This window comes from Pseudonaja textilis, chromosome 1 (genome assembly GCF_049901715.1).
Source record: "Pseudonaja textilis isolate UNSWEBS1 chromosome 1, rPseTex1.2, whole genome shotgun sequence".
NCBI lineage: Eukaryota > Metazoa > Chordata > Lepidosauria > Squamata > Elapidae > Pseudonaja > Pseudonaja textilis.
Window position 1 is genome coordinate 23,781,367 of NC_141990.1, and position 24,626 is coordinate 23,805,992.

The 24,626-nt window shown below is 38.9% G+C and overlaps 1 protein-coding gene across 10 annotated transcripts in view; it reads right to left on the reverse strand.

Moving 5' to 3' along the window:
• Positions 1 to 3,064: 3,064 nt before the first annotated feature.
• The window catches only part of MAPRE3 (microtubule associated protein RP/EB family member 3), a 32,688-nt gene continuing 11,126 nt past the window's right edge, over positions 3,065 to 24,626 (reverse strand). For 3 of the 10 annotated variants that reach the window (XM_026708603.2, XM_087928821.1, XM_087928830.1), the window contains exons 2-7: positions 16,255 to 16,382; positions 14,191 to 14,336; positions 10,707 to 10,908; positions 7,625 to 7,776; positions 4,331 to 4,483; positions 3,065 to 4,163 (exon numbers count right to left, since the gene is read on the reverse strand). In XM_026708603.2, the coding sequence (XP_026564388.2) occupies positions 4,095 to 4,163; positions 4,331 to 4,483; positions 7,625 to 7,776; positions 10,707 to 10,908; positions 14,191 to 14,336; positions 16,255 to 16,382 (850 nt within the window). In that variant the 3' untranslated portion in view covers positions 3,065 to 4,094. Of the gene's footprint in view, positions 4,164 to 4,330; positions 4,484 to 7,624; positions 7,777 to 10,706; positions 10,909 to 14,190; positions 14,337 to 16,254; positions 16,383 to 17,011; positions 17,283 to 24,626 lie in introns of all 10 variants that reach the window. The other 7 variants (XM_087928800.1, XM_087928856.1, XM_087928850.1 and 4 more) reach the window with 3 other exon arrangements.

Genomic DNA, 24,626 nt, shown 5'->3' on the forward strand with positions numbered 1-24,626 from the left:
GTCGCTTTGATGGAGCAAAGAAGTCGGCTGGGTTTCTTGTCTCGCCAGTCGATAGAATTCAGCTAGAGAAAAGTCGCTTTGGGAGGCGTCGGGAAAGACGGATTTGGACTCGGATCAGCACGGTTCTGCCTGGATCCCTGCGGAAGAAGACCCAAGAAACAACCGACCCATTCTTGCTCATTGGCCTGTGTCACAGAAGTACATCGCCTCTGAACAAGGAAGCTTCGCCTTGATTTTAATGCCAAACAGCTCTTGGTCCGTTCATTTATTTGGCGCCCCGTTACATCATTCATTGTCATGTCTGGACAGATTCTCAGTTATCCAGGTCATGGTTGTCCCAAAGGTGCTTTTTTTTTCCAAGAGGCAACTGGACTTTCTGGGTTTTTTTCTTTGAAGATGTTTCGCTTCTTATCCGAGAAGCTTCTTCAGCTCTGACTTCCATTCCCCACCATCCTGTCAGAGCTGAAGAAGCTTCTTGGATGAGAAGCAAAACATCTTCAAAGAAAAAACCAGAAAGCCCAGTTGCCTTTTGGAAAAAAAGCACCTTTGGGACATTCATTGTCATGTTTACGTAGTGTATATTGAGGGACCCTTTGAGAGCTGTAGGCAAAGACATTTCATTTTAATGTATGCAGATTAGTGTACATTCAAAGTGTCACTAAAGTTATTGACAATAACTTTATTGTCAATAAAGTTATTCTAAGTATACAATTATTCTAAGTTCTATTCTTTTTCTCTGAAAAGCTGAATGTGAAAGCAAAACTTGCTCCTTGGTCCATTCTCCAGTGTCATTTATTGTGCAGTCGCTAAGGCATGTCCGACTTCGCGATGATGGACCACAGCTCTCCAGGCCTCCCCGTCCTCCAGTCTCCGTTTGCCCAAATTCACTTTCGTGGCGTTGACTGTATAACTGTCTCGTTCTCTGTAGGCTCCTTCTCCCTTTTGCCTTCCATTTTTCCCAACATCAGGGTCTTTTCTAATGAGTCCTCTCTTCTCATTGGGTGACCTAAGTATTTGAACTTCAGCTTCAGTATCTGTCCTTCCAAAGAACAGTCAGGGTTGAATTTCTTGAGCACTGTGCATAAACAAGTAGAGGTTTACTAGCGAGGAAGAAAGGTGCATTAAAAAGTTTGTATGGGTTTGTATGAGTAAAGCCTATTTGGCTTTACTCTAGAAACTTTGCAGCTTAAGTACTTTCTTTTATAGTAGACTTCAACTTGTAGAATTGCAATTTGGTTCAGCAAAACTATGGTGAGACTTGTGGTTAATTAGTCAAGAGATAGCCCTAATTGGGGAAGGGGAACCCTCCAGAAATGTATTGGAAGCCTCAAAGCAATGTATGTGCAACAGTGTATTTGCAAGTTACCCAAGATCTCCCTACATCTGAGCTTAGTAATATGTGGCTGTCATGAATGACAATTCTTTTGTCCTTACTCTCCCAGAATTGATTTAAATTATTTTTAAAGCAAGCCATTAGGGCAGCCATTACTCCAGCTTCTAGTAGCAAATTCCAGCTCAGTTGAGCTTTGTATAAAATATTTTCTTTGTCCTAACTCCCACCCCTGAGTTTCATTCAATCATCCTACATTTAAGCGTTTATGAAATGGAAATGTCATTCACTATGACAGTGTGTGTGTGTGTATACTTTTTCCTCTGCATCTCTTATCGTGTCTTTTTTCTGTTCGATTTCACTTAAATGTCCCTATACAGGAATTTCTCTAGGCTCCTGAGTGCATTACAGGTAGTCCGTGACTTACAACCAAAATTGAACCCAGAATTTATGTTGCTGAGACATTTATTAAATTAGTTTTGCTCCATTTTATGACTTCTTGCCATATTTGTTAAGTGAATCACAGCAGTTGTTAAATCAGTAACATGGTTGTTAAATGAATCTGGCTTCCCCATTGACTTTGCTTGTCAGAAGGTCTCAAAAGATGATCATGGGACACTGTAACTGTCATTAATATGAATCAGTTGTCATCATCCGAATATTGATATGTGACCAAGGGGATGCTGTTACGGTCATAAGTGTGAAAAATAGTAATAAGTCACTTTTTTCAGTGCTGTTGTAACTTTGAACAATCACTAAATAAACTAAGTCGAGGACTACCTGTATCTAGCTTATTCTTATGACTCACCTTTACTTGAGTATTAAACACATCTCTTGATATGGATTTTGCTTATGCTGTGATCATCAGTCTTCAAGCTGTGGCCACAGTTTTAATTTCATGATGTTGCAGCTGTCAGAGCTTACAAGCAATAGATAAATTGGCATTTGTAAGCTTAGAATACTTAGGCACAGTGAGTCCTAAAGAAAAGGGTGACTTGATCCAGAGTGGGTTTGGAAAGGCTTTGCACACAAAAAAATCCCATAATGAATACAGCCTTCTGTCTATATCGTGTGTGTGTGTGTGTGTGTGTGTGTGTGTGTGTGTGTGTGTGTGTCCGTCCGTCCATCTCTTTGGAACTCCTGACCCACAGAAATAAGGCAGGTGCCAATTCTTCTAGCCTTCACAAAGAGTTTTAAGACCTAGTTCTGCCAGTTGACATGGGAGTCAAAGATTGATATGCAACACTGGGGATAGCTGGTGTCCACCTTTTTAACTCAATATTTTAAAACAGTCCTTTTAAATTCTGTTTTAAATCTAGAAAAACTAGTACAGTATAGTTATAAAAATACCTGCTGTGCCTGGGGAAATGGGAAGTATTTATTCAGATGAAAATACTTGGTGAGATATAACAGATCACCTCACTTGGGAAGGAGATTGATGTCTCTTCTAATTTCCTTCCTTCCCTCCCCTCCTTTTTTCTTTTCTTCCTTCCCCCATTTCCTCCCTCCCTAGCAGTCCTCAGTTTCTTGGCTGCTAAAAAGGAAAATCTTCCTACATAAGAAACTAGAAAAGGGTCTGTCAAAGTCAGGGGCTGTGGGTCTGCTCAGAATTGACATGCACATCTGATTCATCATTGGTTTGGTGCTTCAGGACTTGGTGCACTGATCTTTTGGCAGAAACCGTATCTATCCATTCAAGTGGAGATGGGGTTATGGCACACACATCAGGACAGATTTTAACCACACAAATTTATTTTAAATAAAATGCAACACAGATGCAGGCTTTGCACACCAGTGTCTGATTGAACAGCCAATGCAAACAGGGAGTGGGTCAAGGCAGAGTCTGTGTGGTAAACTTATCCAAACAGCATGAACTAAACCTTGGTAGGGTCAGAACGATAAGTGAAGAACAAACATCTGAGCCCTTCCCAATAGCAGGCTGAACTGTAACCTGTGGTATTTGTGGAAAACAGAACATTGTTGGGGAGGTTTCCCTTCATGCTTCCTTTTCCAAACAACAGCACTGCCATGTTCCAAAACTATCTCCCATAAAACCCCCAAAAGAAAAAGCCACCATCAGGTAAATTCTCTTCTTCTTGGGTCTACCTGATACATCAAGTAGAATGGCTGGAAAACTCATATTCTCAGCAGCATTATTAAAATCCCCCCTTCCCCCAAATAAATATTCCAGTCCATTCTCTTCCCCCTCCCCCTGCACCCACCCACTGAGCGAGCTTCCAGTACTGAGCTTGGCCTTTAGGCTCACATGCTCCCAAATTTTCTGAAGCCAGGAGGGGTGCCAGAGCTTGGCTCCGCATGAATATGACAGGCAAAGTGCTAGTGAAATCCAGTACGGAAAAATATACAAAGAATTTGTCTCTCAATATAATACAAGGGATTGCAGCACTCACACCCAAGACAACTGAAATCAATAAATAAGAGGTATATGGGATGGACCAGGAGAAGGAGGAAAAGGAGCCAGGCCACCAATCTAGGAATTTTGCCCACTACAAGGTATTTACAGTGCTGATCTTCGCCACGGACTGAGGCCTATTTTTACCATGTAGCTCTGGGCTTCCTGTGGGCTCTGCACAACATACAGAAACCACTGGGTGCCTCTTGTCGGTAAAAAACCTGTTATAATGTGTGACTGTAGAGGATGAGGCTGTACAATGCAAAACCTTAAATGTCCATGGTAAGTGAGGAGCATGGGGTGATCTGTCATGGCCAGACAGCGAGAAACCAAGTGTGCTTTCCCACACAGCTAATATTCATCCTGATCTTCTGGATGCTGCTCTTCCTGTTCATCGTCCTCTGGAGGGGCAAAGCCTTCCTGTAAGAACATAGTAAGAAACACTGAGATAGTCGTAATCATGTAGTGTGTTCTCTGTCTATCCATGCATGAAAACCACGTGGCTCATGCTTCAGACATTGATAGGCAAGCCCCAAACTCCAACTCCCTGGAAATCGTGATCAAGGCTGGTCCCATACTGTACTGACCTCTGTAGCATACAGGATGCTTATGATGCCTGAAATGATGGGGCTGTTCTCACTCTCGTGCTCCTGGCAGATCAGCTCGATGTCCCGCAGTTTGCTAAAGTAGAAGTCACGCTCTTTCTCCAGCCCATCCACTGTCAGTTTCAAATCCATCAACTATCAAAATGAAGACAATCAACAAAAATTGAACACAAGAATGAGCATCATAATGACAGCCCTGATATGTGTCATTCATCAACTCATATCCAGCACACCAGGCAAGCAAACTGCAACTGAGAGGTCCCCAACCATTGTAGCACTAATGTCTGGGCTAAAGCACTTGTTAAGTAGTATGTAGAAGCAGCAAGAGCCTTTGGAAGCAATTGCAGTTCATTGGGAGAGGAGTTTTCTATTCTGAAAGAGAAAAACATTACTCATTTTATAGACAACTATTTTTTCTCCTGAAGTTCTCAGGTATGGGGCATGGGAAATAGTGTCATATACTAGGTTGCACAACTGGATATGCTTTAATAAAACATCAAGGCTCCCAAACTCATCAAAATGTTACAGGTTTTAAATGTATAAATATATATTTAAAAACATATCTGAGATTGGAAAGAAATCCAAGTTGTAGCTGCCTTTTTTTCTATGGTCACTCAACTGTATGCTATTAACTACTCCCCTTTTAAGTATAGCTCAAAACACAAGAAGATTCTTTCTATTTAACAGTTCAGTTTCTGCCACATTCCTTCACGAAAGCAACTGGAAACCTAAAGCTAACTAATAAAACATATTTGTTCATTGATTGTAAAAAGCAACTAGACTTCAAAACAGCACTTACGCTGCTTTAATGACTCCTATTGTAATGTGGAAAAGAAAAGTTCCTTTCATCTAGAATGAAAGAGATAGTAGAGAATAGCCAAAGAGAAGTAGCCAAATAAAATTTAAGACAGCTTGAATGATGCATTTGGTTTCTGACTGAAAAGATTAGGGATTTTCCTGGAATAATAATCTCATATACTATAAATGTTTGCATGGAGGAAATGTGGTGAAATGTCCCGATTACCATATAAGCAAGGAGAATCTGGATTTGGATCACTGTCAGACACAAATGCTAGATCAGGGGTTCCCAATCTTTTCTATATCCCGCATCTCTATAATGCTTCTGATATATTCTTGCACCCCTTATAAAAGTAAATAATTATGTGCATATAATTATGCATATACACTATAATTTTGAAAATTCTAAACCTGTGTTTTTGCACCTCCTGGAATATCATTTCGCACCTGGTTGGGAATCCCTGTGCTAGGTTGAGGCAATCACTAGACTGACTAGAACAGGTTGGGCAGTTCATTGTGAGAACACAACCAATTTTTTCTGTAACATGAATCTGGGCATAATATTAATTATTATAATTAAACGTATTGGCTGTCCAGCTGGGCAGCATACAAAACTATAGCAAACATAAAAACAGCTAAAAATATTACATCATAATATGACTGATTTGTTTGGACACAGCATGCTATGTGAACAAACGTATTTCATTCATTCACATTTGCACATTGTGTGAGCTCAGCCAAAATTTACTGTGTGCCAGTTCCTATCTGTATCATGGCTTTAATAGTACAGTCATTTCAAGCTACTGGATAGATTGGAATTTTGAATTATAAAATGGCAGCCAGTGGGAAAGTCTCAGATGGACAGAAAGAAAAGGCTGCAGATTTATGTCTTCCTAGACACCAGTTAGGCAGCAAGATACCAAAATAGTGGGTTTCTGCCAGATCTTTGTATTTCCCTCCATCTAATGTATGGCATAAAGCTGTTGAGAGAATGAAAAGAATGCAGAATGAGCTGGAGAACCTTCAATTTATCATCAAGCCTAGACTCTGTCAACTTGGTGTCCTCTAGAGCAGCTGTCGCCAACTGGTGGGCCGTGAGAAAATTTTGGTGGGCCGCAGAGAAATCTCACCCCCAGATTACCCCCACAAAGAAATTAATTCAGGCTGCGCATAAGCACAAGGCTGCGCCGCCCACATGGCCCATAGGAACCCTCCCTGCCCACTCACTCCTTACCCGGTAAACTTGCCTGCTAAATTGCTATTTTTCCTTTTTCCAACCATCATCTGTTCTGCTCTGCCGGGAGATTTAGATAGCTAGGAAGCAGGAAATGGTTGGATTTCTTGCTTTCTAGCTAGTCTTTAGATCTTCAGCTCAGCACAGCTGAACCTCCCTTAGGACTGAAGGTTTGCTTGCAAGCAAATTCAGTGCAGGCTCACGGCAAGCAAATTTGAGAGACTGAGCTAGCCGATGGCAGATAGATAGATCACTGAATGATTCTGTGAGTAACTCAACCTGCCTGCTTTGCCTGATTTTGGGTAAAAGTTGCTCTTTTTTTATAAAAAATTCAATATTTACATGCATGGTGTGTTGTGAGTTAATTTTATGAGTTTGCTTTTTTTATGAGTTTGCAAATTTTATGTGACAGAATGAGCTAGCCAATGGCAGATAGATAGATCTCTGAATGAATCTGTGATTCTGTAAGCAACTCAATCTGCCTGCCTGCTTTGCCTGCTTTTGGGTAAAAGTTGCTCTTTTTTTTTAAATAAAAAATTCAATATTTATATAAATATTTATAATATTTACATACAAGCTATGCCCAGCCAGTCACATGACCAATTCACACCCACAAATTAGGCCACACCCACAGAACTGGTTAGTGGTCCCTGGGATCTAAAATTATGAGTTTAGGGGTCCCTGAGGTCCAAAAGGTTGACGACCCCTGCTCTAGAGGTGTATGCATTTTTTTATTTAAATAAATTGGCCACCAAACTCCAGTAGACCTTGGGCAGTGTACAAAACTAGAAAACCATGAAAAAGTTAAAAATATAAAATCAGACAGGTAGTCCATAATAAAACAATCTGGTAAACAAAATCAGCAAAACAACAGAGGGCCTTAAACAAATCATAAATATCAACCCCAGTACTGGGACCACAGTCACATTTTCAAAGCTTTACAGAACCCTAGGAGAGAGAGTGCCGTCCAGGTCTTGACTGGTGGGGGAGGGATGCTACTCCAGAAGGTGAAAACTTCAACTTTGCTTCAGAGTAATAGATCCTTCTTCAGAGAGTGAGCCAGGATGTATTTTCTAAGGAAAAAGCAAATCTACTTCCACAACACCCAACACCACAGCAGAGCAAGAGGTAGAACCTTTCCAGCTTCTGACATGAGCAAGATAATAACGAATGCAGGAAAGATATTTGTAAAGATTGGGGTTGCCAAAGGAAGAAATTCTATTTTTTTCTTCTTCTTGCCCCACCTGTTGGTTAAGCTCCAGGATCTGTGCATCAGCTTCACTGCCCCCATTCCGGGCCAAAGGAGGATTTTTCCTTACAATATTGCTGGGAGTGACGTTCATTCGGGCTGCATTCTGTATGTTCTTGGGGCCAGTTGGGGAGGTTCTCTGTGGAACTTTATGAAGTAAAAAAAAAAAAAAGCTTTAGTCTTATGTCCTCTCATCAAGGGACCCACCCACCACTGCTGAGCCAGGCCAAATGAAAGCCTAAGACATAATGAATGAGCTTATATGCACAGCAAGAGTCCCAGTGCTGTCTGCTGAGACTTCCTGGACATAGAAATGACCGCTCAAGATCAGAGTTCTTGTGCTTAATAATTCCAGAGAAAGACAGACACTGGAAAAGCCAGGCGTTAAACCTTCCTACTTATGAACACAATTCAAACAAACGTGGCAGCAGCATAAAGCTACATGCAGCTTTCCCTCAGCCGGTTGCAAAGCCATCCCAGCATGTGCTGCTGCCCCTCTACAGCAAAGCAAGCAAGCCCAGCTGGTGAGAGACATGCAGAACCAGGAGGTAGCCTTTGGACCCCATACCCTTCTCAGTCGGTCAATGTGGGCATCTTTATCATTCTATCTGGCGCCTCTAGCTCAATGTTCCTCAGCCTCGGCAACTTGTGTGGACTTCAATTCTCAGAATTCCTCAGCCAGCCATGAAATTCTGAGAGTTGAAGTCCACACCGCTGAAAGTTTCCCAGGCCGAGAAACACTGTTCTAGTTTTTTTTTTCTGTGGAACTTTCCACTGTATATAGCTTACACCAATAAGCAGATTGCTCATCTCCCTCATGAGCAGGAGATTCAGTTAGAAGAAACTTTATTGGAATCCTCATTGTTCTAGCATTCAATCTGGGTTGGTCAACAGGACGAGAGGTTTAGTCGGACTTGTGCTGGAGCCCATTCCCAAGAAACTTCTCTCTACCAGAATGTGTGCTTTGGGCTATTCTCTGTGTAGTACTTATGTGGTGCCTGATTGTGTGTGGCTTTTGAATTGTTTATTGGAGGGTTGGTGGCTGATATTAAATTGTTGGTTGGGCTGTTGATGACTGGCTATTAAAGTTACAATAAAAAGCCACACGCAACCAGGCACCACATAAATACTATGCATAGAATAGCCAAAGCACACATTCTGGTTGAGAGACGCTTTCTAAGGATGGGCTTCAGCACGAGACCAAAAGCTCTGAAGACTAAAACTCTGGTCCTGGTGACCGACCCAGATTTGATCCTGCATTATTATTCTGGGACATGTATATTTGCCTTCATTCCTCACTGTTCTGCTAAATACTTTCTAAAACTCTATTCATTTTTTCTTTAGCTGATTGCGGATACATCAGAATTGGCTTCAGTTAAGACATCAAGATGAATAGCTCCTCTTGAAACCCAGCAGGAGTTTTAATACCAATGTGAAATTAGAGTTTTTTTTCACATCTGCTGAAAGCATAGACTCTTATTAAAAATCCGGAAAGAATAATGTTTCCGAAATAGCTCTACCCAAGCATTTTGAAGACAATAAGAGGAAAGCTTGAATCCAAATATCCGGGTTCAGAACTTTTTTTGGTATAAAAATGGGAAATGTCCTTCAAATGCTAATAAACTATAATTTCCAGGTGCCCCAATATGGCCAAAAATGGGGCATGCTAGAATTACAGGTAGTTCTTGACTTACAACCACAACTGAGCCCAACATTTCTGTTGCCAAGTAAGACAGTTAAGTGAATCACTGCAGTTGTTAAGTGAACCTGGCTTCTGCAAGGATTTGGCTTGTCAAAAGGTTGCAAAAGGCGATCCCATGACCTTGGGACACTGCAACAGTCATAACTAGGAGTCAGTTGCCAGGCATCTAAATAAGAACAGTTTTTTCCCCAAAAGCCATCACTCTGCTAAGCAAATAATTCCCTCAACACTGTTCAACTATTACAAAGTGTGCACTACTACTACTGTTAATCTTCTCATCACTCATTGCCCATCCCCTCCCACTTGTGACTGTATGACTGTAACTTTGTCACTTGTATCCTTACGATTTATATTGACTGTTTCCTAGTATGATTTGAATGCTTATTGTACCATATGACTATCATTAAGTGTTGTACCTTATAATTCTTGACTCTTGACGAATGTATCTTTTCTTTTATGTATACTGAGAGTATTTGCACCAAGACAAATTCCTTGTGTGTCCAATCACACTTGGCCAATAAAGAATTCTATTTTGATCACATGACCATGGGGATACTGCAACGGTTGTAAGTGTGAAAAATGGTCATAGGTCACTTTTTTCAATTAAACAAACTATTGTAAGTCAAGGACAACTTGTACAGTTCTGTAATCCTTGCAATACAAGTTCCCTATCCATGCAATAAAACTCCTATGAACAAACTATCCTCTTCCAGACTGCTAGGGAGACAGAAACAAGATTGGCTAACTGGCCAAAAATGGGAAGGCCGCCTCAAATAGAGTATCAAATTAATTTTTTGATGTAGGATGTGATGTGATTCCAAGATTCTCTTGACGATCAGATGACCTTGTATATGGGAGATATGGATTTATATTACTGATCCCAGGACCCTATTTAATTAGTAGAACAGGAGTGAGCAAAAGTAATTCTAAGCAGAATGAACCTTTTGGTCAGATTTGCATAGCTTTCTCCTATGAAGGCAAAGTCCTAGCAGCAATTTTCTTTTGAAAAAGGCATCTATGCTCCATTGGTTTGTCTAGTTATAGCATTTGCTGAAATAAAAGGTTCTACAGTGTAAGGCAGCCAGTCCCACACCAAAATCACATCTGCACGCTGGAATATGTAACTTTCATGGGAACAAGAATGCAGTGTCTTGTCAATTGGTTTGATCCTTGCTCATTTCTACTTTTACTTACTGCCATTCCAAAATCCATGTATTTTCCACTAAGCATATAGCTGTCTCTCAGATCAGTAAGGGTTTGGCTCTTCTCTCTTTCCCTCCCATTGCTACCCAGGAGTTGCCAAGCTGGATGCCATGAAGCTGAGGTCATGCTAGAGGCGGGATCCTGGGGTCCCAACTGTCTCTAGCAACATTACCTGCAGTGCCAATGGGTTTCTTGTGTTTGTTGAACATCTGATCACCTGGGTTTGGAGCGGGTGCCACTTCCTGGCCTTGCCTCGCCAATAATGGATTATACTCCTTTCCGTCATAGTTGGCATCAAAGAATTTCTTAAACCACTGAATGAACTCAAAGTTATCTTGGAACTTTCCTTTTACCAACCTCTCCACCGGGATGATCTGTAACAGCAAAAGTCCATGAAAAGTAACATTCTTTGTAAAATTCATATTTTCTTCGCTTTTTGATATTTATACAGTATAACATAACAGATACACAGGGGCCAGAGCACAGGCATACTTGAAGAATGACAATTGTAAGAAATTCAATATTGCTAATACTGGTGTTTTATTTTAACATAACTTTAAAATGGGAAATTGCTAGTTATTATAATTTATAAATCTGAGTGGGTATCATAATGGAATTTACATAATACAAAGCATATTCAAAATATGCAAGTCCTATTTGTTGCCTAACAAACTGTTCTACTTAAGAGTAGAATGCTTTGTACATGTGTAGTTCCTACATTTAAAAACTCTTATTTCTTGACCTCCCCCATGCAACAAACTGAAAGTCTCCAGTTATACAGGAACACCATGCATACACTGAAACTCCAGTAAAATAAGTTACTTTTTCTTTTTGTCTATTGCTAGAGTGGCTGTAATTTTCAAACAGAGTAATCACAATTTCTTTGGAATATTAATACCATACTTTCTTCAAACTTCTCAGTATACAGACTTTGGATCATTCAATAGTCAGCAATTATAGGATTTGTTTTAGCTATCTATTTTAATTTATTTATTCTATAATATAGTGTATATTTTACACTATAAGCAGACTTAATGTTTCATTTGAATAAAAAATGTTATATTTAGTAAACAAACTGATCAATAAAAAGCTTCAATTTGTAAAAAGCTGCTAAACATCTCTGTTTAACGTATGGTGCCTTTCCAAAGATTTTACATGATCTTTCATGCACTTATATTAAATGGCTGTATTAGGATGAACAGTTCTAGGATGCAAAAATCCAGGTAATCACTGAGTGATAGAGAAATCTTTACAGCCCAGAATTGAATCATTGTGTTATTGAAAAAGATGTGAATTTAAGATGCCTTGGCTACCTTTCATGAGCTGCACATTTCTTCAAAGACTTAGCAAAAACCATGAACCTTAGCTACAACTCAGATTGTTAATCCTCAAAATTAAAACAGGGCAACTCCTTCCTAGGAACTGGCTACCATGGGGAACAGGATATATGATTACATAAGTTTTAGGTATGATCCAGACAAAGGGACTGATATTCCTAAAAGCTTAATATGCCAGGTTGGGATCCTGAGTCTCATGCCCATTTAATTAGACAAGTGGCCCATCTGAACCCAAATTTTGCTTACTACTAAGGTAACAGGCTTAATTAGTTTGTGGGAATTATAAGCAAAGGTTAACTTAATATCCTGGGCAACTATATCAATCAAAATTGGCTAGATTTGGTGGTAATCTGTATTACCACATATGCATTCTACATATGCTCACCATCTTATCGTGAAACTTTCTACAGCAAGGCTTTTCATCAATACCTACCATCGTCTTCAGATAGTTCATTTTAGACCCATTCTTCCATTCTGATGAGAATTAGATATACCAATATTTGCAGCAGAAAAGTAGTAGGTTATGTGCCTGTTTATATGACACTTCAAGAACCATAGTGACTGTCAAGCAACCTGCTCCCCTCCCTCCCCCGGTATGGCATATTGTGCCATGTAAGGAACAATAACTAGCTAACTTACTAAAATAAGTGTCCCTAGAAGAAACTCTTCTGCCAGCCAAACAAAAATGGGATTGTAACAGTGCAACAAATTCAAATAGTGCATCAAAGCTCTGGAATTCCTTGTTGATGCCTATATTCCAAAAGATGGAAAAAGCCCTGTATTATCTGTAGTACAATATTTAATTTGACTGAAAGGAGTTGCTACAGAAGGAGGGTAAATAAAATATTTACTGGAGCACATATCAATCTCACATTTGTAGAGGTGGAATGAAGATCAAAAGGAGCAAGAATGAAAACAGATTTGGCTCAACATCTGCTGCTAATAAAGCATGTTTTCAAATCATCCTATAAATTCTGGCATGTTGACTACAAAAAGTACTGATGATGGTTTCCGAATTCCAGAAGGTGACTTTCTTCCAAACAAAGATGACAGAGATTATTTCTTATAATCAGTAGAAGCTCCCTTCTACAAACAGAGTAGAGAACCCTTAGTACTTCTTTTAAGAGGAACAATTTGAGGAAAGATGGGAGGTGAATCCGGAAGCACATGAGAGTAAGAAAGAAGGTTAATGCAAAATGGAATCCAAATGTAATAAATTACTGTATGAAGATTAGAGAAAGATAGTTTAAAGAGATTTTTAGCGGGGTAGCATCTTTTTGTTTTATATCAATGTTTGTAAACCACAATTTGAAGTTGGTAGAATGTGCGTGGATGAGCATGTATGAAAAAACTGCCAGCCTAATAAAAGAAAAGATGGGAAGTACAACCGACCAGAGGGAATAAAACAAACAGTTCCTCATCAAAAGCCTCAGAGTGCCAAATCTTCATAGCTCTTCTCAACAAAAGGAAAGTGAGGGCCATCCAGATCTTGGGGAGTGAGGCCTCATTCCAGAAGGCAGGCACTGCTACAAAGAAGGTCTGCTTCTGGGGTTCTGGGGTTTAATTGAAGAAAACCAGTGCACACCAACCTTGCAAGATTGAATTGGCTAAGTAGATACTATGGTAGAGAGGCAGTCTACCAAGAAGCCAGGCCTTATGCCTTATGGGGCCTCATACTGTATTTAACAACCAGAACACCTAAAAACAAACTGGCAACCAGCACAGCTCACAAAGTAGAGGTGTCATGTGGGCATACCAAGGCATGCCCATCAATTCTCCCATCATTACATTCTGGGTCAGTTGAAGCTTAAAGAAAATTTCTCTAACAATACTAATGGTGCAGTCATTTATTTCCTTGTGCAAGTATTTTAAGAGACAAGGCCAAGATGCCTATTTATTATTTTGTACATTTATATACCATGTGCTCTCAAGCAACAAGCTGGCCCACAGCACTTGAGATTCTACTCTGGCTCCAGGAATGTATAAAAGTTTCCATTCTGGAGACAGATGATTCATTTTCTCTGGAATGCATCACACTGGCAATTCCTATTTTGGAAATTGATTTCTAGAAAACTATGGAACACAACTATCTATTTCTACATGGAAATGCAAAAAGACACAGTACATTAGTTACTGCACAAGCCAGCCCAGCCAAAATTTGAAGCAAGAGAAAGAAAGAGCAACTAAAGAAGCCATCTACTCTAGTGGTTTAGTCTATCTAACTATGGTCTGTTTTATCCTATGCCGGGGAGCCTCAGCCACACACTGATGATACAAAAAGGAAACTCTTTATCTGCCTGCTGTCTAGCAGAAACCCACCTTGTCCACACCCATCTTCTTGAATGCAGCCTGTAACACCTTGAAGTTGTGTATATATTCATGCTCCAATTTGGCCTGAAACTTCACCTTCCTCAAGTGAATGCAGCCAGGGAATAGCATGTCCATGAACTGGCAATAGGCAGCCCCTGTCAAGGACAGAAAGACACACACAAAACTAGTTTCCACCCACACCTGCTGCCTCTTACAACTAGATCAGAATCCTTTCATCTACAACAATTAGATTTTCAACTCCCTTCCTCTTAATTCTAATAAGCACAACCCAGGCTTTTAAAGCCCTAGTCAATTTCTTGGGGGGCCAGAGAATTGCCTGACCAGCAAAAATCCCAGAAAATACAATTAGAGAAAATGTTCCAGGCATCAAATAGTATGAGCTCACAAAGACTATTTTGTGTTTAGTGTATCCAGGTTCAGAATAAAATGGGTAGTTACATCTCACATTTAAAAAAAAATTCTTACAAAATGAATGGGCTTTAAGCTGTGGAGAAAAAATGACTGCGTTATCCAGTGATAGGTAAAGATTCTACCACTTTTCTTATGGGCTGGAGTTAATTGAGGAGATAATACAGTCTAAAAAGAGTTAGCTAAGCTCAGGCTGAGAGATGGAAAGAATAATTTTGAACTGCTTCCTCATGTACTTTGGAGGTGACAGACATACAGATTACAAGTATTGCCTGAATTTAATAATACTGTATATTTTTAGTTATGCAGTATTGGGATTAATTGAAAGGAGAAACAGGGAAAGGGTACTTCAACTTTTCATCCCCTTAAATGCAATCTCTCTCTCTCTGCACTCTCTCTCTCAACAAAACATCATCACTACCCCAATCAAAATCCACATGTTTTATGGGGGGGGGGGGAATTGATTTACATCGATTAGATTTGAGAGTGTAGTTATGTGAAGTACATCATTCTTGGCTTCATGCACATACTAACATGCTGACTAGATTTATACAATATGCTAACCTAAGCTAAAATGAGTTCATGTAATTTGCATTTCAGTGTTATGGGACCCCATCTACTCTTAACATTTTGTATAAATTAAACTATCCAATTAAGCATTATTATGATTTGTCTGGTTATAGCATGTTATATAGCAATAGTATTTTGTTAACCAGGAATGGGATTCAGTATGAAGTATCAACCTGAATATTTATGCTGGGTTTTTCTAACTTAGTAATGGCAGGTACCTATATTAGTTTCTTCCCTCAACCTTCAAAGAAATGGCAGCCTGAACCCACATAACGGAGCTCTTGATATAACACTGAGCTGACAACAAAGTGCACATTTAAAAAAAAGTTAGCAGCTATTTTAAAATTTTCTTGTTAGCAGATGATTGCTGTATGTCATATAATGTGTATTTGTATATTCTCTGGTGTGGACTTTCATTCTCAGGAAGGTTTCCAAATGCATATGCATTGTGCATATATATTAAATATTTTGTTCTGCAACTGAACTTTCAAGTTGTGCAACCGAACAGCTGTGTTATTCTTTTCACTGAACTTTACAGGCATATTGCTAAACGTATACAGTATGCATTATGTGTATTTTAAGTATACAGTATGCATTATGTGTATTTTAAGTAGTGTAGTTTTAAAACTTTATGTCAGGGGTGTCAAACTGGCAGCCACACCCACTCCAGCTCATCATGTGACAGCAAGGTGACGCCTTGAGTTTGACCCCGTGCTTTGTCCTTTTTCCCTAAATATTGGACAGCAGATTTTTCCGCCCCCCCAAGTATTTTAAGGCTAATAGGCTTAATGCTAATAGATCCTGCTGCAAAAATCCAGATTAACACTAGAAGGTGGAAAAAAACCCCTCCATTATTTTAATTACTTCTTTGCTACCATTTGTAGATCATCCAGATTTTTTGCACCCCAGATCTGCAAAAATATACAAGAGGTATTGCAACAAGCTATAAGCTCAATAAATAAATAAATCCTGCTCTTCCCTACCAGGGAACATTTAATTATTATGAACGTGGTTCTAGTGAAAGAGTTTTCCAATAAAATGTTTCACTAGAGAGTTTCTTTGCTGTCACAGTACCTGAGCAAAGCTGCTCAATCTTGGTGTAGCTGAGCTGTAGAGAGTCATTGACCCATGCTAGCATGTCATGACGACTCAGGTTCTCACTAGTCACAGATGTGGAATACACATTGACGGCCATGCCCCAACTGTAAAAAGAAGAGAAAACAGGAGTTAATTCATTACAAGGTTACTAGGGAGCAAGAAACTAAAACCCTAAGCTTTGCCAGAAAGACAAGGACCTAGTCCGTCAAATACCTTAATTTGAAATGTCATAGAATAAATTGAGATTTTGCATACCCATTATGGCCATGGTGTTTCTGCACTAGTCGCTGAGCTTTTTACATAAGCAAACAAAGAAGCAAGGCAAGGAAAAATAAGCAGCCAGAAGTCTGCCCATGCTATGTCACTAATATATTGATCCTAAGGGGAAAGTTGCAAGACTTTACTTGCATGTCATTTCACAGCCTTATTTCATGGCAGTAACATTTAACAATCAACCAAAGAAAGAGATAGTCAGATGGAGATTAGCGTGAAAAGGATCACATCAAGATTCAGAAGCATCATTTTAAGTGCTGCAGAGACAGGCCAGGTTTTTTTTTTTTACTACATGTAAAACCCAGATAAAATAAAACAGAAAGATCACAGCAATGGATCCCAAACATACCATAGGGAAATCAGAACACATAACCACTAAAGTAGAGTTTGTGTCTTCAAAAACTGTAGCAATCACCACTAACACCTCTGATTCAGTGCAAGTTCTGTTCATCAGACTTACACTTGACCATTCAACATGAGAAGGCTTCTACTCCTCTGCTTTTCATAAAGGAAGCTGCTTCTGTAGATTTGAAAACAACTGCAGATGCATCCCACGGAGTCACACACCCTGGGCCAGCATTGCCCAGTTTTCGTTGGCACACATTAATTGTGCCACCAGAAGGCACTAGTGTGTACTATGCTGTTCTGCTGATCACAGGGTATGAATACAACGAGGCTGAAGAGTGCACAGTTGTTCTTTGAGATCAAATATAAGGCATGTTTAGGCTGTCCTGTAGAGTGAAGTAGTAATAGCAGTTAATGTTTAGTGGCTAGAAAAACACAGAGGGCTCTTATTGCAGGTGAAAGACCACCCTCTGCCCACTTATCCCTCTTGTAATTGGTTCAGGTAAACCTATTTATGCACCTATACAGAGGTTCTTACCAGACCTATTTCCAACCGCCATGTAGTTCGAGCAAGACTAGTCTAGGAAAGTGATAGAAAATTCCTGGGTGTGTCATAAAGCCTTCTACCTGTTTGGCCAATCAAATGGCAGAACTGACACCTCATTACTAAACACTCAAAAATAGCAAATAAGTTTCTCTTCCTTCTGGGATAGCATAAATGAATGAATGAATAAATAAATAAATAAATAAATAGCTAAATAACTAAATAAAATCCTAGGAATGGATGTCCATTTCATTAACCAGGAAGGACTTCTAAATCTGACAGTAAGGTGGAATTCTCTCTCTTACCATTTCAGATTCCCAATTTCCAAGAATAAATGGAAGCTTTTCTTGAAACTTACAGCAGACTAAACATTACTGGTATCTTGGCTATGCCCCAGTAGAAACAGCTGTCTCTTTGCAACTACTCCACAAGTCAAGCAGGATAAATAAATGCTGCTTGATCCCATTCCAAGTTTCTATAGAGGCACCATTTCTGTTCCACCCATGTTGGCAAAATTGGCAAAAATACTCCATCGCATGCAAAAAGGGTGGGGGGGGAGAATCGGTCCTTACATCTTGAGAGCATGGGATCTGAATTTCAGCCATGGGTAACAAGTTTAAGCCTAGGATTTGCAGAGAATGCTTAGCCAAAAACTTACCCAAATGCCCCAGGGCAGAATCTCATTATACTATGTCCTTCATTCTAACCCCCTCCCTATCTTCACAGGTCAACCGTAGGCTGCTGGCTTTCCACCATCATTAGCAGTAACAAGCAATGGTCTGGTCCCCCACGAATAGCTTATAGCAGCAGAAAAACAGCAACTTCTTTCCTGGATAACAGCTCATCACATTTTCTAGCAGCTCTTTTGTATCAAAGTGTAATTTTTTTAGCCTAAGTCCTTTCCAGAACACAACTGTTTCTATAACCATTCTTGGACAGATATCTGTCACCAAACCTTGAAGGGAGGAGGGGATTTATTAGAATGATAATACACTTTATTTTTTACATAATAAAAAAGCAAGAACATGATGTAATGAAAAGTTGATGTTTTGGAAATAGTTCAACAAATATTCTCACACTGTCATGCAGCAAGAGAAATTGACCTCAGTGTGTTTGTTATGGGGAACATAAGAGAGAGACCATTGTCATAGGAGCATTAATGGTATATAGGATAAACATCCAAAACAGCTTCCAATAGAAGTCTGAAACGTGGGAAAACTGAAACCGTATTGTCATGTCTCAAAAGAAGTACAATTGCTGGTTTTGCATATGGTCAAACACCAAGTGTGATGGAGCAGTATTTAGCACAAACAGTATTCTCATTCCTCAGTGGCATAGTGGCATAGTGGTGAAGAAACTCACTTCCCACTCAGAAGGTTGTGAGAGTTCAATCCTAGGTAGCAGCAGATGCTTCTCTCGTAGGGCACAAAGAAAAAATATCTGCTGCAAACTCCGTGTGGTGTCAGGAAGGGCATCAAAAGGTATGAGTGTAAGGCACTGACTGCACTTGAAATCTATAATCAATTACTTTAGGCACAGGCAGAACATCTCTGTCCAACATGAACCAATGGCAATCAATAAGGTATATTTGATCTTCTAGCCAAGACTTTAAGCAACCTCATAAAGTACGAAAAGCTGATTCTTTTTAATACACCAACAAATTTCTTAAAACCTTTATTGCTTCTATATACCTACACTAATTGATTGACTGATTTTGTGCCATCGATGTCAACTCTTAACCATATAAACAGACCTTCTCTATGCTTACATTGATTCATACATTCTTTTTTCTTTAAAATTCTCCCTTTCCTTTTTAATGATCTCATCAATTTCATCCAATCACAAGTGGCATACCTACTCTCACTTTACATTAAAGAGTTTGCAAAAGCAAATTTTTATACATTGCTATTTTCATTTATAGTCGTTTATAGTCTCAGAGCAGATATTAACTTTTCTATCCACCACTTTTCAGTCAATGTTTCTATTTCTTAAAAGTGTTCTACCAAGTTATATAAATGTATCTACTTGCTGCACTTCTTTGTCGTTTATAAATTGCAATAAATTATTCCCATAAAACACAACTATCCTGGTTGTTGTTGTTACAATACTTCTCAGATCCATATTCACTGTTGCATCATTCAATCAATCTAATTCATTCCAAATCATTCAGATTTTCAGCCAGCAAAATGATATTGTCAGTGCAAAAAAGGACATATATACTTACATTCCCCATCAACATTCCCTAACACCACCACAAATATTCCTCATAAATTAGGAGAGAGGTTGCACAGAGTTGCCTACAATATTCTAAATACCCTGCTTACAGGTGTACAGTATCTAAATATAAAGATATGATGAACCCTATGCTTTATTTTTTTAAATCACATTGTAGGTAGAACTACCCTATGATAGTAGTGGGCCCTGAGATTATGTTTTGATTAAGTGTGGATTGGGGTTTTTTACCCTATGTAAGCCTTTTTACACTCAGTAAGCCTTTTTACACTCATAAGTAAGAGGTCGCAGAGTTCCATGGTCATGTGATTGCTATACGGATTTTTACAAACAAAATCAATAGGGAAGTGGCAGAAGATCATAAATGGCAACCATATGATGTCCTCACTTAACAACCCATGGTGATTTGCTTAATGATGGTGACTGGAAGTGCCGGAATTTCCATTGCTAAGCAGTGTGGTCACATTACATCACCCTTTATCACTGCCTTGCTTAGCAATGGAAATATCATCCCAATTACCATAATTAAGTGAAGACGTACCCATATATAAATTAGTGTTTCTTGTAAGGGCAAACTCCAAACACAAGCTGGCTTGCAATGAAAGAAAACCACTGGCTAAGTCCATAACACCTACCATCATCATGCTTTTATACAGGCGTCAAACTCACCACATCACATGGCCGTCATGTGAAGTTTTTCCCATTTGCGGAACTGAGGTGGGCATGGCCTGTGTGTGACGAATCCAGCCCATAGGCTGCCAGTTTCACACCCCTGCTTTAAGAGCTCACTCTAGAAAGGATGTTGCATAACGTAAGACAATCATTTTCACACATCTGATGGTTAACATAGATGAAGGGATGGAAATGAAAGCAGAACAGAGGCAAAAGAATCTGAAGAACAGCTGCTGTGATGAAAATAATTTTATGAATACTTTGAAACTACTTGTAATCCTGCAGTACTGTAATATACAGCGTGATCTGAACTTCCTCTGCATCCTATCAGTACATTGACAGATTCTGATTAAACTATACCTAACAATTACAATACCTTAATGTTAGTGAACACACTGCATCAATAGTGACCCATCCCAGGCAATACTTTCCTTGCTGAAAAGGATGGGTGAAGCCCTATGACAATCTTGGGGTGAGGGTGGAGTAAACTGAATAAATGAGGTGGCAATCAGGTGTGCATTTAAGATGGTTTCATTGATCAGTCAGGTTCTATGCTTAAAAACAGCAGAGATATCTCTTTCTGACAGTATTTTTCTGCAACTGGAATTTGGCGGCATCAGCGGAATACTATATCAGAAACAAACTACAATGATTCATAATCCAAGCCCGTCTGTTTCATGCAAGTGATTCTAGGAGAAAAACAGCAGTAAGAGAGAATCCAACCCAAGCTTTTCCACAGCAGGAGAATAAAGCTGGAGGAAATCACTAAGGGATAACTACTACAATATAAACAATTCCCTGGGAGCCATTCTCTAGCTTGCAAAAGGCTTACTGTACTTCCACAGAATGCCATTATGCAAAAAGGAAGCACAGTATCGCTTTCACACAGCCTCACTATTATTTCCTAGTTAAAAAGATTCAGTACAAAACATCCTAAGTCTGGTAAAATACAAACTATTATAAAAAAAAAATTGGAGGAGGAAGCAATATTAAGAATAAGGGGTCCTGGAGGTTCTGTGAGCTTAGTTTTTTTCTTGTAGATGTTTCATTACCCAAACTAGTATAGCACTGATGATGTTACCTAGTTTGGGTAATGTAACATTTACAAGAAAATAACTGAGCTCAGAGAGTACCAAGGATACCGCATTTCAACCTGAGCTACAAATATTCTCCTTTATTAGTAAAGTATGTTCACTGCCTAGAGTTATTTGTAAAAATAATAAAGGCAGGATATATATAAATAAGCAATATACAAAAGTATCCGTGTATGTTCACATATGTCCTAAACCTAAATTATACTAGATACAATCCAGGATTTTCACTTGTGCATGACCCCATTAAAATGGGATAGAGGCAACTCAGGAAATAACTTTTTCAGAGGTTCCCTATCAACTGTTGCATGAGCAAGAAACTTCCTTTCAATTTTGTCTTCTGCTTTGTAAGACTTGGCAATGAAAGTCTACCATGAAACCTTGGCTTATTGTACTAAGGGGTGGAAAAAATCAAATCATGAATAGCATTTTCTTGAGCAATTTTAACAGTTTAAATAGTTACAAGTTGCACTGAACGAGCCATAGCATAGAAGTTTAAGAACATTATAAGTATTGTAGGCGCTTGCGCACAATCTTAGGTTCCAAGGAGTAGTACTACAAATTGACATAGCTGTTTGCCTGAGTTTTTTTCATTTGAAAGGAGGTGGCTTACTCTGGAATCTGTTACAAGTGAGACTATTTTGGAACCTGAGCAAAATATTCAGGCATAGTTGGCTGCCCTTTAGGATAATAGCACAATCTTTCAAAACAGAAGGAAGAAAGGAAAGCGCTTTCCACTGTTTGCTCTGTGTGTCTATGTACACATATATATACAAGCAGACAAACACATGGGAATGCTATACACTTAACAAAAGTAGATTTTGACAGGAACTTTTAGAGATGTTACTATACAAGGACTGCATTGAAGAGAAGTTGGAAATTGTGGATGAAGTGCATTATATTGTTTAGAATCAATTACATAAGTTGGCAAAGGAAAATGAATGATAATGAATAACAATGGTACAATTAGTCTTTGCTTAATGGCTGGTTGCATAATAACTATTTGAAGTTATGGTCTCGGAAACATGATATTGCCCGCATAGTCCTGCAGTCATGTGATCATCCCTTAACTTTCTCTGCCAGCCTCCCCAGAAAGTCAATGGGAAAGCCAGCAGGGTTGCAAGAGAACCTGCCAAGAGTACTCCCTCCGTCTTATCTCTGGTGGTTGGCAGAAAGACCTCTTACCTATCCATGCCTGCTTGGAGCTATGCAACCAAAATCCAAGCAATCCAAGATAAATTAAGTAATCCCAAAATACCCTCTTATTTGATGGTATTCATGAAAGAAATAAAACCTGTAACATATCTCTATCAAAAGCTTAAGAGGATTTTTAAAGTGGACATTTTGAAAATTTTCAGTAATGCCCCAACAATAACTTCATCTCTTTTAAAATGTTTTAATGGTATCAACGGACCTAAGGTTAAAGTTGGTTTATCTAAAATGTATTCAAAAGATATTGGATACCTTCAAAAATGAACTTCAGGAGACAGAGATCAAATTTTCTTTGTTGGAGATGTAAAAATTTGGGGTTTCGTTGACCCATATGATATGGAATTTAAGAACAGATAAAAACAATTTTCTTAAAATAATAAAAAATAGAAAGAACATTAGAATGCATCCTTTAAAATATAGAATTTTTATCGAAAGTTTTTACATAAAGACAAATATATGCAACCTTCAAAATAACATACAAATTAAATGTTTATTATAGCATGTTTTCATTGTTACAAAATCAATATTTTAGATGCCCCTTCCCACTATTATGAACCATTTAAAAATTACCACAGACTACTTACTAACAAGTTAGACTACTAATTTTTATAAGTACTCTAAAACCAGGATCGGTGCCAAAACAGTGCCATCTTATGAAAATCATAGACCAGACAAAAATGCTGTCAAGGGACTCTTTGTAATAATTATTTTTTACACTGATAAAAGAATTAGCAGTTATCAAAACGACCAACAAATTTATACCATTCCTCTTTCATAAAAGAATCCAGACTATAAGAAGCAAAATCTGACACTATTTAAAACTAATTCTAGTTAACACTTTAGGAGAAAATAGACACTAACACCTGTGATAGAGTATGGAAATTTTAAACCTTAAATTAAATTAAAGCCCATTAATCTACTAGATACTGCAGTGGAAACGTTAGCATGTCCGACTAGGACTTTGGAGGTCCAAATGCAAATCCTCTCAGCCCCAGGAGCTCACTGGGTGATTCTGGACCAGTTACTTCACCCCTAGCCTATGCGACTTCACAGTATGATTACAGGTCGACTTATGGCCACAATTAAGTCCAACATTTCTCTTGCTAAGTGAGGTATTTGTTAAGTGAATTTTGCCCCATTTTACGACCTTTCTTGCCATAGTTATTAAGTGAATCACTGCACTTGTTAAATTAATAACATGATTATTAATCTGGCTTTCCCATTGACATTGCTTGTCACAAGGTCACAAAAGGGGCTCACATGATCCCAGAACACTGCAACTGTCATAAATATGAATGAGTTGCCAAGCATCTGAATTTTGATCATGTGACCATGAGGATGCTACAATGTCCTAAGTGTAAAAAATGGTCATAAGTCACTTTTTCCAGTGCCATTGTAACTTTGAACATTCATTAAATGAACTTCTGTAAGCTGAGGACTACCTACCTATATTATGGGGGGAAATTGGAGGAGGGAGTGTTACATATGACATCTTAAATCCATGAAAGGCACAGTAGTTTACATCAATCCTTTATTCATTTTTTACCTCAGAAATCTAATTAGTGAATGAATCCACCTTGTCCAGTCATGCTGCTATAGAGCATAATGGGTTGAAGATGAGCTTGGTGCTTGTTTGTACTGGACAGCTGCAGGCGTTGCCATAGCTGGAATTTTGCCACTATTATTCCCAGCTGTGGACTCACATCAGAATAGCTGTTGTTCCCATTCCCTCTCTCCTTCCTATTAAAAGCAAAGGGGAGACCTAGTTCATCACACAAATTTCCTTTGTGAAAACCAAGCAAGAGAAAAGGTGAAGTATTACTTCTTTTGGGGGGAATAGGAGAGGCCTGCTTTCACCTGGCAAAGATGTGAACATTTCCAGGGGAAAGCTTCTACAAAGTCTTTCTGAGATACAGAAGGATTAGTGCTTTGTTCCTAAACAGCTTCTCAGGTTATTTTACTTATGGAGCTATCATAAA